At 33.9% G+C, this 14,099-nt stretch overlaps 1 protein-coding gene across 4 annotated transcripts in view; it reads right to left on the reverse strand.

The window, feature by feature from the left end:
• The window catches only part of LOC114336237 (aminoacylase-1), a 128,674-nt gene that overhangs the window by 47,393 nt on the left and 67,182 nt on the right, over positions 1-14,099 (reverse strand). For all 4 annotated transcript variants that reach the window (XM_028286564.2, XM_028286562.2, XM_028286566.2 and 1 more), the window contains exon 6: positions 8,403-8,632. In XM_028286564.2, coding sequence (XP_028142365.1) covers positions 8,403-8,632 — 230 coding nt within the window. The remainder of the gene's footprint in view (positions 1-8,402; positions 8,633-14,099) is intronic.

Genomic DNA, 14,099 nt, shown 5'->3' on the forward strand with positions numbered 1-14,099 from the left:
GTAAACATATCCTAGCATTACTGATCAAAAATAAATTTTTTAGAGTAACTGTACACAGTATTTAAGTATGATCAGTATCTATACGAATGGAATTAAGCCTCTCAAGAACAAGATACTTAACTAAATCTACCACATCATTATCAAAGGCTGAAACAAGTGGTGAATGACAAATAACAGAGGAATTGAAGAATTAGAAATGTGGATTCATATAGACGGATGTTGAAGACAGCAAGGAAAGCTAATGAGGAAGTATACAAATATAGAAAATTATTAAACACTGTTAAACACCGGACATATATCTGAAACATAAATATATCGAGGAGAATTCGATATAGAACATTACAACTAATTCTTAAAGGCAAAATAGAAGGTCGGAGAGTTGTAGGAAGAAAACAGGTTTCTTGGCTAAAAAACATTTTGTGAATGGACTTGAATATCAAAGACAGGATAATATTATTCCATTTGACAGAAGATCGAGACACCTTTGCACCAATAATCGGCAACATCGGACAATTCTTCTACGGCACGTGAAGAAGAATGATGCCAAATACGAATACCACAACCAAATATAGAAACACTGATCAAAAACCTAGTTTTTTAGGACAATGCATGCAGTGATAATTAGACATTGAAAGATACTACAAACGGGCAGGCGTTACTTTCGATTAAGGAACGATCTAAAAAAACAAACACTTAAGCCAAAAAATAAACTAACATACAGGTGTGGCCAAACTGTGGCTCGCGAGCCACACGTGACTCTTGAAGGATTATTTGTGGCTCTCAATAAATGTACCTGCATTTCTTTTAATTTTGGTGTTTCAAAATGTCTTAAATTACTGTCAACAAATATAAAAGACAATGGCCGGTTTCACCAACGACAAATAGTAGTTTATTCTATGATTAAAGTTATTCGACCAATAAACTGACATTTCTCAATTTTACTAACGTCAAGTAAGACTTATTTTATTGATTTATCAAATAAATATTTACTCTTCGGATTAATTGGTAAGTTTCACTGTAAATATCTATAAGACAGTAAATTCGTCAGTTTAACTTAAAATTATCAAAATTATATTGAAACAAAATAAAAATATAAAAACGTCTAATACACTAATGTAAATAATACACTAATAATGTAAATTTTATTCGATGATTTATTTGTTGTTGGTGAAACCGATCTAAGTGTAACATCAGGACTTAGACAAGGAGTCCCCGTGTCACCGTTGCTATTCAATTTGGCTTATACAAGACCAAGAGTTAAGCAGACCATAACTATTAATGACTACAACTTCGAAGTAGTAAAAGAGTTTAAGAATCTAGTGGTGGTAATCACAGATGGCTGCGTGGAATAGAACATTATAATCCCTATCATCATTATTAAGATCTAAGCTGGTGAAAAGACAAATCTACATTAAGATTGTGCATGCCAATTATTCGCCCAATTATTACAAATGGAACTGAAACATGGACTCTACATGAGCGGGAAATAAATATGGTGCTGATTTTCACCAGCAGGAAAGGAAAGTTCTCAGAATGATATTTGGCCCTCAAAGAGATGAATTGACAGGAGAGTGGAGAATGTGTCGCAAAGCTGAATTGGTGACTGTATGGTACTGAAAACATCATCATACAATACATATAAAAGCTAACCGCATAACATGGACAGGTCATGTGGTAAGATCAGATGGCAACAGAGTGTTGATGACAGTGTTTTTTTATAGAACAGACGGTAGAAGACCAGTAGGCCGTCCCAGAAAAGGATGGAAAGATGATGAAGGATCGCAGTATCCTGCAATAGTAAAGGCTGCTTGTAGAATTATTTGCATATTTGAAACAACGATGTGAACCATTTTATTTCACTTTAAAATTCGTGAAATCCAAACACTGAGAGAAAAATTTAATACCTTTTTACACTTTTTAAATAAATGTTTATTGCGGCTCACGAAAAATTATTCACATTCTACCAGTGCTGGCATATGGATTGGAAACAGACAATTTCTAAAACAGGTAATGATCTGCTCACCTACGAATGAAAGATCTAAGAATAGTTAGTGCAAGCTGTGAAAACAGCGTCTGAGTAGGCGATACAATTTTGAGTTCTTATAAAAGATAGCAGATAACGTGGATGTAAAAATAAGAGGAATAGGAATAAATATAGGTCAAGACTGATAGAACAAAAAGGTTGACGCTAAATCAGAGTTGTAGTACCACTGATGATGTTGGTACTTTACGATGATTTTAAAAAAATTAAACAGAACTGCTTTATAAAAAAGAATTTGCCAGCTCTATTTCGTTTGTAGCCTTCACTTCAAAGCAGCAGATCTTTTGCATTTCCTACTGAATGCGTTTGAAATTAAAAATTTTGATGTCGAACTAGCTGAGTGGGCAACCGTATCGCACTTTTCGTTTCAGTCAAGTTACTATGGAATAAATTCATTACATCGTGAATGAGTGATTTTGGAAATAAATTCAAAAACAGGTCGATTTTTATTTTTAAATTATGATTTTTTGGCATATACAGGGTGTTTGGTAAAGAATGGGCCATAGCTTAACCTCAGGTTCCTGAGGTTAAAATAGGCCGATTTAAGCTAACTTACCTTAGTACAAAGTTTATAATAACCGAGATACAGGGTGTCAAAGTTAATCTTTTTTTTTATTTATTATTGAATATTTCCTGACAGGTATGAGATAACAACATGAAATTTGGTATGTGGGGGTTTTTGGGTCGAGAAAACTAAATTCCCTACCAAAAATTATGTATTGCCCAGAGGACGCCACATACGCCTTTCAGCACTCATTCATTACGTTCAATTTTTTTTATCCCTCACACTGCATAATTTTGACATTAAAATTTTTATTCTCCTATTAGTTTTACTTAAAAAAGGTATACGTCTTTCATATACCTAAACTCAACCGTTTTCGAGATAAACGCATTTTAAATCTACGATGCACAATTCAATTTTTTGCATTTCATTGTAGTTACTAAAAACCATTTGACATATCCTTGTCATACTTGGCAGAAATTGTAAGTACTGTACACCCTTCTAAATTGTGTTAAGCAAACGTTTCTGACTACTACCAGAGGCGTACGCCGGGGGGAAAGGGAAGGGTCAACCATTCACTTTCCCCTGTCGTACGCCTCTGGTGGTAGCCGGAAAAGATTATTTAGCATAACTAAGTAGGGTGTACAGTATGTACACTTTCTGCCAAGTATGACACGGATATGTCAAATAGTTTTAAAGTATTATTTTTTTTAATTCATTCTTTATTTAAAACTTGAAGAACTATTTGTACCCGGTACTTTAAAACTTATTTCCCATTGAAAATAGTTGATTAAAAAATGCCACAAGAAAATAGCTTCAGAACAATACTTTAAAACTATTTGACATAACCTTATCATACTTGGTAGAAAGAGTAGGTATTGTACACCCTACTAAATTATGTTAAATAATCGTTTATGGTTACTACCAGAGGCGTACGACACGGGATAGTAAATGGTTGACCCTTCCCAAATTCTACGCCACTGACGAAACTGCCATTTTAGCATAATTTTTAGATTATCCAATACTTTCTATGAAAATAATAAACTCTTCACTTGTAACGATCAAGTCATTAGTTTTTGAGATACTTATTTCAACTTCAAATGAAGAGTATATTATTGACATATAAAGTATTGGAGAATCCAAAAATTGCACTAAAATAGCAATTCTTCCAGTGGCGTAGAATTTGGGAAGGGTCAACCATTCACTTTCCCCCGTCGTACGCCTCTGGTAGTAGCTAGAAACGTTTGTTTAATACAATTTAGTAGGGTGTATAGTAGAGTGGAGCGCTGTTATATGGAGAAAAATGAAATAATAATTTTTACAAACGCGGGGTGCGGAATCGACGCTACTGTGGGAAAGGATTGGAAAAGTTAATTGTCTTTTTTTATATTATGACTCTAACATCTGTCCCAACGTGATTAAAATTTTGAAATTTGAAAATTTTTTTTTTGCATTTTTACCTACGCGGGGTGCGGTATCAATTCGCTTCTAGGATATGAATCGAAAACTTCAATAACACTTATTTCTATTTTTATCAGAATAACTGCCCCAGGCGCTACTTAAATTGATCTATTTTGAATTTCGCGCCAACCCCGACCTAACGCTGCAACCATGATACTATAAATAACAAGATAATATATTGCACATCCGGAAGTCGTGACGTCACTGGAGACCCGCAAGTTCGTGTTCGTAATGGTTCGTAATGTTCGATTAGTTTGAATTGTTCGCGGTTGTAAGCTAAGTGTATTTTATATTTTATATTTTATCTTTGACAGTTATTTTCACAGGAATCTCGACACTAATTTTTTTTTCGAATACATTGAAGTTCAATGTTATTTTACTAACTGAATAATTTCATCACATAATGCATACAAATCCCATTTAACTTTAACAAGAATTCAAATTCAACTTCCGGTCTACAGTTACGTAGTCATGCGCGAACTCGGACGTATTTGCGCTACGGGAAGATACTATCTCGTTATTTATAGTATCATGGCTGCAACCAAAGAGTTATAACCTGCCACAGGAGTCGTCCTTCACTCTCCCACTCAATTTCAATTATAAGTAAGTAAAACAATATTCGCTAGACTTATTATAGTTTTCCACGATAAGTATATAACATTATTGAAACCTTATGAAGGCAGGAAGGACGAAGACGGTTACAAAGAGAAGCTATTAGATTTGGTGAGGATAGCAAGAAATTGTTTGATATTGCAACTTGCAAATGTTTGGAGTTCAGAGATTGCAACTGTCCTAGAAACCGAAAGACTCCAATACCTGATCGAAATTTCTTAATCGACCAACGAACAGACTAGATGATAATTATATATATATATATATATATATATATATATATATATATATATATATATATATATCCCTGATGATGAAAATAAACATTTTCGAAAGCTTGGAACTATTATAAAGAGTTTTCTTTGAGATTGCTGCTACCCCAATAGTTCAACCTTGTTTTATATATATATATATATATATATATATATATATATATATATATATATATAAATAATGATTAATAGTTTAGATCGTGAAGCGACGAAAAAAATTGAGATGGATTTACATAGATTACACCAACAAGAGCAACGTGAAGAACAGATAGTCTTGCAAATAGGGGTGGAATCCATGATACTATAAATAACGAGATAGTATCTTCTCGTTTGCGCAAATATGTCCGAGTTTGCGCATGATTACGTAACTGGAGACCGGAAGTTGAATCTGAATTCTTGTTAAAGTTAAATGGGATTTGTATGCATTCTGTGATGAAATTATTCAATTAGCTAAATAACATTAAACTTCAATGTATTCGAAAAAAATTTACTGTCGAGATTCCTGTCAAAATAACTGTCAAAAATAAAATACAAAATACACTTAGCTTACAACCGCGAACAATTCAAACTAATCGGACATTACGAATGATTACGAACCATTACGAACTTGCCGGTCTCCAGTTACGTCACGACTTCCGAATGTGCAATATATTATCTTGTTATTTATAGTATCATGGTGGAATCCATTCCTAGTACTTCTAGATTATCTACAACTTCAAAGATACACCGAATGTTCAACAGCCAGATACATTAAACAAAAACGGTGAAATTGAGGACTTTCAATCGCAATCGATTATTTCCACTTCTTCACTCACAATGACTGATGTCACATTTCCGGTTGTTGCCAGAACATTAGATCGTTATGGGGTTTCAGATCGTGCTGGAGTAGCAATCATTTCTGCAGCTTTCCACGACATTGGTCTCATTACTGAAAACGATTCATCACGGGTTATAGACAGAAATAGAGTTCGAAAACTCGTTCTAAAGCTAGGACTACTTTGTAACTCTATTCTGACATTTCTTTCCTCGAACTCTATCGATGTAAATCAAATAATGGCTGTTGGTTGTGATGGGACTGTCGTTAAAGGTGGCGTTATTCGTTTGTTGGAAATAAACTTTCCACCTCCACTCCAATGGTTCATATGCCAACTACACGCCAATGAACTGACATTGCGTCATCTTTTTCAACATCTAGATGACACTAGAAGTGGACCAAAAGGTTTCACAGGTCCCATTGGCAAGGCAGCTACTAACTGTGAAGTATTACCCATTGTTCCGTTTCATGCAATTAAATGTACGTTGCCCGATATTACCAAATCGACACAGGAATTAAGCACCGATTAACTATACTACAAATATGTCAGTATATCAATAGTGGACATTGTGATGAAAATTTTGTAAAAAAAAATCCTGGTAAACTAGTTCACCCTAGATGGTTGACAATGGTTAATCGGATATTGAGATTATATGTCTCAAGCCAAACTCCGTCAGAAAACCTAATTATACTAAGCACATTTATTTTAACAGTCTATGCTCCTATGTGGTTCAGGATCAAGACTAGGCCAATTTGTATTTTTGGTGCCAAACATTTATATGATACGATAAAACTGTCGCGCTATTTGCCAAACCACTTGAAGAATGTTATTGTCCCAGTCATACAGAGAAATGCATTCTTTGGACATTCAGAGAATCTACTACTAGGAATGTTAGCCGACAACAGACAGTACGTCAGAGAAGTTGCACTCGCAGAATATTGAAGATCAGAGAGACATCATACATAGGAGCCTTACATATTTTCCAAGTACCTACTTTAAATATGGATGCTGATGATTACATCGATATGATAGATTGGAAAACCAAGACAGAACCTCCACTTACGAAGAATTTAAGTACCGAAAGGATATCTCAGGCCATCATAGGCCATCACGGAAAAATTCCGTGTCACACACAATCCTCTAAAAGGTGTGTCAAATTAGTTACAGAAGCAAGTGCTGCCGTCTGTGGGTCACGGAGGAGAGGCGGATTCATTAACAATAAGCTCAAATCATGCCTTTTTATGCCTAAATTTGATACTAAGCAATACTATCATTCACAATGAGTTTTTATGTTATTCTTCAATTTGTAAACATTTTTTTTTTACTTTGTATTGACTATTTTTCTTTTTTTTTCATATTATAGTCCTAATAGCTTAAATAAATGAATTATCGTTGACTCTATCGAATTTTTTTTAGAAAATTTTTCTTTTACAAAATTCCAAAATTTTAATCACTGTGGGGCACTTTTCAGACTGAAAATACGAAAAAAGTCATCTAAGTTTTTCATTCGAAAATGAAAGACGCATCAATTCCGCACCCCGCGAAAATGAAATTCGAAAAAATAAATTTACGCTCCACCCTAGTGTATAGTACTTACACTTGCTGGTAAGTATGACAAGGATATGTCAAATTGTTTTTAGTAACTACAATGAAATTCAAAAATTTAATTTTGCATAGTAGATTTAAAATGCGTTTATCTCGAAAACGGTTGAGTTTAGCGAGATACATGTAGTATACCCTTTTTAAGTAAAAATAATAGAGTAATAAAAGTTTTTTTTATTTCAAAATTATGTAGAGTGGGAGATAAAAAAATTGAACGTATTAAATGAGCGCTGAAAGGCGTATGTGGCGCCTTCTGGATAATATACAATTTTTGATGGGGAATTCAAGTTTACCGTCCTAAAAGACCCCCACTTACCAAATTTTGTGTTGTTATCTCATGCCTGTCAGGACATTCAAAAATAAATAAAATAAAAGTTTAACTTTGACACCCTGTATTTCTGTTATTATCAACTTTCGTACTAAGGTAAGTTAGCTTAAATCGACCTATTTTAACCTCAGGAATCTAAGGTTAGGCCATGGCCCATTCTTTACCAAACACCCTGTATATGATACAAAACTATAACTTAAAAATAAAAATCGACCTGTTTCGCGATTTATTTCCAAAATCGCTCATTCGCGAAATAAAGAATGTATTCCAATTGGCTTTGGCACACTATATTCCTAAAATAAAGTTATTACCGATTTTAATTCAACTGGATACAATAAGAAATGAAGTCCAAATTAAAACAAGAATTTGACATGACAAGCAATACATAATATAAGGCGCCTGAAAGGGAGTTCAACAAGATAACAGGTCGAGGAAATTCTTGGAATGAGGTGAATCCCTTGGCGCATAATTGAACTCGATAGCGCGTTTTCACTGAAGTTTTATGCTCCTCTTAGTCATAGAGCTTCAATGAAAACCTGCTATTGAGTTCTATTATGCGCTAAGGTCTTCACCTCATTCCAAGACCTTCCTTGTCCTCTGACTTTTACACATTTTTTCCCGCATTTGAGTAATGAGCTTATCACAATATTAGTTTTATGGCACATTCAAAGTATATGTAAATACTGGAAATACCTTTACCATTACATGTCAAACCACAAACAATACTACTATACTAGCCCATAAATCAATTATAATTCAGAATACTTACAGTTCATCAGCCGCTGATTTGAATGCTATCCAATAGGAATTGGAATTGTCAACTTTTGTAGGTGTAACCAAATGCTGTTTTTGTTCGAATTCAACATAAACTCCCTGTCCTGCTTCACTACACCATTTATTAACCATTTCTTCGAACTTCTTTAAACACGTTGTAATTGATATGCGAGCATCAACAGTTAGAATGTATTCGGGAGGGATTACATTTGGTTGAACACCACCCTAAAAAATTGAACATTTACAGTTTTTTTTTAAGAATATTAAAGCTATCATAATATTAGGAAATAATACTGTCGTAAATTATATGAAGATGTACAAAAAACAAATTGGAAAAATGAGGAGGATATAAAAATATTACGAAATATTTTTAAGGAGCTGGTGAATGCAACTTAGAGTAAAGTATGTGGTGTAATCTGAAAGGTACCGCTTGATGAATACAGAAAACAGAGAATACTGGTGAAAGATAAAATTAAGAAGCTAAGAATCGTCAATGAGAAGAATTTGAAAATAAAATGGAAATTGATAGTAAGGGTAATGCGAAGTTGCTCTATCTATAGAACCCTATAAAATCTAGGACAAAAGAAATCAGAAACAGTTTTAGAGAATAAAGAGGGTAACCATGGACGTATAAACACCATTATTAAAAAATATGAAGGGATTACCGAAAGATGACGAGAACATTTTATGGAATTATTAACAGGAAACAGCAACGAAATAGGTAATGACAAGGTGCAGTACAATTTAAATGAACAACAACATGATGATGACATAAGAATTCAGGGAAGCAGTTTTAAAATTAAAAAATGGCATAGATCCCGCGTACCAAAAAAAAATTGATTAATAGCAAGCTGAAAATTTTTTAATAGCCTAACGGTGTCTAGTCGGACAAACTTTGATGTACGGGAATACTGGAACAGGGGAAGTTTTAATTGTGGAACAGGTTAAACATTTGGAACGTCAGACTACGAAAACATTCCATGTATTTTGTCGGACAGAACTTCCAATTGAATTCCTGTCATAATTCCTGTCATTTGACATGTTCTGTGTGTCGGACTTATTAAAATGCAGAGTTGGTGATAAATACCAGTCTGATTTTTGCATGAGGGTTTAATGAAAGGGCAACAAATCGATTGGAAGCTCTGTGCGACAAAATATATGGGACGTTTTCGTAGTCTGACGTTCCAAATTTTTAACCTGTTCCACAATTACAACTTTCCGTATTCCAGTGTTCCATTACATCAAAGTTTGTCCGACGAGACACCGTTAAGCTATTAAGAAATTGTCAGCTTGCTATTAATCAACTTTTTTTGGTACGCGGGATCCAGGCCTACAAGGCTGCAGGACACGATAATATTACGGTTGAGCTAATTAAATATATGGAAGGAGAAGGATTACAATTACTATGGAAGATCATAAGGAGCTGTTGGCATACCGGATGTATACCTAGTATACATAGCATACACTCTTGCAACTATTCTCCCATTACACAAAAAAGGTGATAAACATAAGTGTTCTAACTACAGGGGAATATCATTGTTGGTAGTTGCTAGTAAAATCTACGAAATAATATTAGAGAAAAAGAAGCAGAAGTGAGACAGCAGAAAAAGTCCTAAAGCATAACAATAAGTTGTTTCTCTGTTTTGTGGACTTGGAAAAAGCATTTGATCGTGCACCACGATATATTATATAAATGTACACGCAATAATGTAAGAACGAACATCTCTAAAATTCTACACAAGGACAGGTGTAACACAAGGTGGTGTTTAGGTGTTTTGAGTTATTTGTTATTCATCACTCTAATGGACGAAATTGCAAAAGAGTGCAGGGGTAAGGTAAACAGAACTAGGGCAAGGGTGTATAAACTTCGACAAGTATACGTGTCACAGTTGATATATGCCGATGACCTGGCAATGGCAGCTAATCTGGAAAGCTCAACGTAGATGGCGCTTGTGTAGTTGGAGGTCACGTCAACTTACGTCAACTATTCAAATCAATCTATTTCTAAGTAAATATTGCACATTTGTTTCACTGTGTGAATTTAATTTGAGAAAATAAAAGGCCTCAATGTTGTGCTGTGCCTTTGTGCTTATTGAGAACATCAGGATACAGGTTGCCCAAAGATAGTTTGATGAGAAAAAAGTTGATTGGAGCAATAAGAAGGGATAAATATCTTCTGACAATAAATGCACATATCTGCAATAAACATTTTGTTGAAACAGATTACGTATTAGGGTGGAACGAAAAAGGTCAAAAAAATAAAAGAAAAGAAAAATTCTTGTAGCTACCGTTTAAAAGTTGTGTCAGGTGATGAAAACAATTGATGCGAGAGCATTTTGAAATAAAAAAATATCTTGAGGTTCCATATTGGATTTGAAAAATGAAAAAACAAAAAAATTATTTTTGTCGAAAAAATCAATATGGCTCTGATCAAATTTCAATGATCGTGTTTTACCAACTAAGTGTGACATTATAAAGTGCTTTCTCTTTATTCGTAATGAACTTAAGTTGACAAATAATAATAAAGATCCATCTATCGCCGACGTCTTGAATGCCATTGCAACGAAAGTAGAACAAATATGAATAAAATCTTCTATTTCAACATTATCGCATAAGTGCATTCAAGATATGATTAAAAATATTTATACAGAGTATCAAAATCTTAAGCGATAGGTACACAAAAACTCAACAAGCATCTGATTCATAAATAGAAAAAAATTGCCAGTTTCGAAAGGAGTGTAAAAAGTTATTGAATATTGCGGCTTGCAAGTGCAACATGACTGGAACTGTGTGTGTACTTGTAATAAAATCAAGAAAGTACCACAAAATGAGCGAATTTTTCTTCAAGATCAACGATCCTGTCGAAAAATGGTAATTGGATCAGTGGATATTGCAACATCTGCAGCAATAAGAAAGAAAATGGAAAGAAGCATGAAGACAAAGGCAAGTTCTCAAAAATATAATACTGACGAAATTGTTCTTAAAGCATGTACCATTGATTTCTCTAATCCTTCCATAAGTATTCTTTTTCTCATGATCATCTTTCAGTGCGTCACAGTTTTTCGATTTCTCTCTAACGCATTAAATTGTATGTGACAGAAAAAAAGGCACGTCTGGGAATACTTCGGTAATTATTCTAGTTCGGTGATTATTCTAGTTGTCGATAGATGGCGCCATAATCAAAAAAGAATTATTTATTAAATAAAATAATAATATTATCAATATAATCTGTACAATTTATAAGACTATACAAATGAAAGAAAATACCATTTTATAAATGCAATAGACACAATTGATTTGGTTTTATTCCAAATTGAAAATAAAATTTGACAACTGTCAGATTTAACTAAAATGTCACGTTAGAATAAATGTCATAAATGTGTATTATCACGGACTTACCTTTTTTTCTATAATTTGTGACGCACTGAAAAATGTTCATGAAAAGGAGAATAGGAGCTTGTCTGACTCAAATTCTTCTGATGCAGATGATCATGAAGAAGAATTCATTGCTCCTTTGTCAACAGTTACAGTCCAACCATCTACGTCACAAATACTGCGACACTTCACTTCAATGGCTAGTAACGCTTATTTCATTGCAATGAGCTACCTCTACGTCATTTAATTCAACAGTTAGATGGACGCACCAGTGGACCACTTGGTTTTTCAGGGTCAATAGGGAAACTTCTGGAACGCTGTGAAGAGAAGGCTGTTGTCGATTTTGTCGCAATAGAAAACAACCTAGCAATATTATTAGAAACAACAGACCTTAGTACCGATCAGAAGTACTTGTACCAAATCAGTCAAGCAGTTGCTGCGGGAAAATGTCCTAATGATTTGAGCCTTCAAAAACCTGGAAAATATCACACGCAAGGTGGCTGACAGTTGATAATCGGTTGCTTCGATTGTATGTTGGAACTGAATGTCCCAGCCCTAAATTAATTATGTTAGTAAGTTTCATCCAAAAAGTGTATGCACCAGTTTGGTTCTATATAAAACTGTATCCTAGCTGTTCTGATGGTTCAAAACATTTATGGCGAATGATCCATTATTCACGATTTCTACCAGTTGACCAAAAAAAAAATGTCGATGCCATTATTCAAAGGAATGCTTATTTTGCCCATCCCGAAAATGTATTACTCGGTATGATGAAAGATGAACGAAAACATATATGGGACTACGCGCAGAGTGTCGAAAGCTAGAGAAAGTCAGAAAAAAAAAAGATCCGAAGATTCAAAATACCAACATTAAATTTTAGTGCTGCAGATTATAATGACTTAATTTCTATTTCTGGATTCAAAGTTATGGCTCCTCCTTCCCTAAAACATATTTCTAATGAAGATGTAAGGGATATGATTGATTCTGGGAATTACAACAACATAGAGGTCTTAAACTGCCCTTGTCATACAAAATCCGTGGAAAGAACTGTTAAGTTAGTAACTGAAGCATCAGCTACTGGTTGTGGACCAGAATCAAGGGATGGCTTTATTCGTTCAAGGTTGCAGTCTAGAAATATTATGCCGTTTTTAACACAAAATCAGACTACCAATCTTAAAATGAATATTGTATCATAAAACAATTATTTAGATTCAAAGAACTGATAAAAAAATAAATTTTTAAATTTTTTTTGTTATTCTCAAAAATTTTAATTTAATATGGAACCTGAAGATAGGTTCCAATACAAAAAAGATTTCTTACAGTTTTACTATACATCAAAACACAACTTTTTCGCACTAGCCCCATAAAAAATAATGACTTCGAATTTTTCGTTCCACCCTATTACGTATTGCCCCTGGATCCGACTGTAAAAAATCAAATACTTCACTATAAAAGTCAGATCAACATGAATATTTTTATTTTGGTCTGAGCTTAGAAATAAAATATTAAGACGATGATTAATACAGCTTACCCTTCGATAACGGCTTCCTTTTCTCCAGTAACTCTCGCCTTCCAGCAAAAAGAATATCCAAAAAAAATGGAAGAACTGAAATTTATTAATGAAAAGGCGCTTCAAGATATTAATCAATTACGAAATTAACTAAAGATCTCCAATGAAAGAGTACAAAAATTAGAAAGAGAGGGAAGAAGGAAAAATATTGTGATTCAATGACTGCAGATTGACACCGATCAACCACTCTTGCTAGGGAATGAGGTAGAAAAATTCATAGAAAAGGAAATGCGAGTAAAAGTAAACGTTAATGAAGCAAGAAAGCTGGGAGACAAAATATATTTGGTAGATATGGATAGCAAGACAGAAAAGACCAAAGTAATGCAAAATAAGATGAAACTCAAGCAACTGAGAGAAAGAATATACATCAATGATGATCTGACGAAGGACGGAAAGGGAAATAATGTCCAAAATAAGAAGAATTGCTAAGGAAGAGAAAATCAAAGGAAATAGCACACAAACAGAATACCAAAGGCTGACAATAAACAATGAATTATGGAAATGGAATAAAGAAAAGGAGCAGCTGGAAAGAATAGAGGAAGACATTGCAAAAAACTAGAATTGAATGCACTATTAGGAGACCCAACAAAGATGACCCGCCAAAGAAAATGAAAATAAGAATCGAAAAATAATAAACGAGATAATGGCAATAAAGAAGAACTAGTTAAAATAGCGACGTGGAATATAAGAGGATCATTCTAGGAAGAAAAACTGAAGCATCTAGTAAACGAAGCCAAAAAATATAAA

This window comes from Diabrotica virgifera, chromosome 2, assembly GCF_917563875.1.
Source record: "Diabrotica virgifera virgifera chromosome 2, PGI_DIABVI_V3a".
Classification (NCBI taxonomy): Eukaryota; Metazoa; Arthropoda; class Insecta; order Coleoptera; family Chrysomelidae; genus Diabrotica; species Diabrotica virgifera.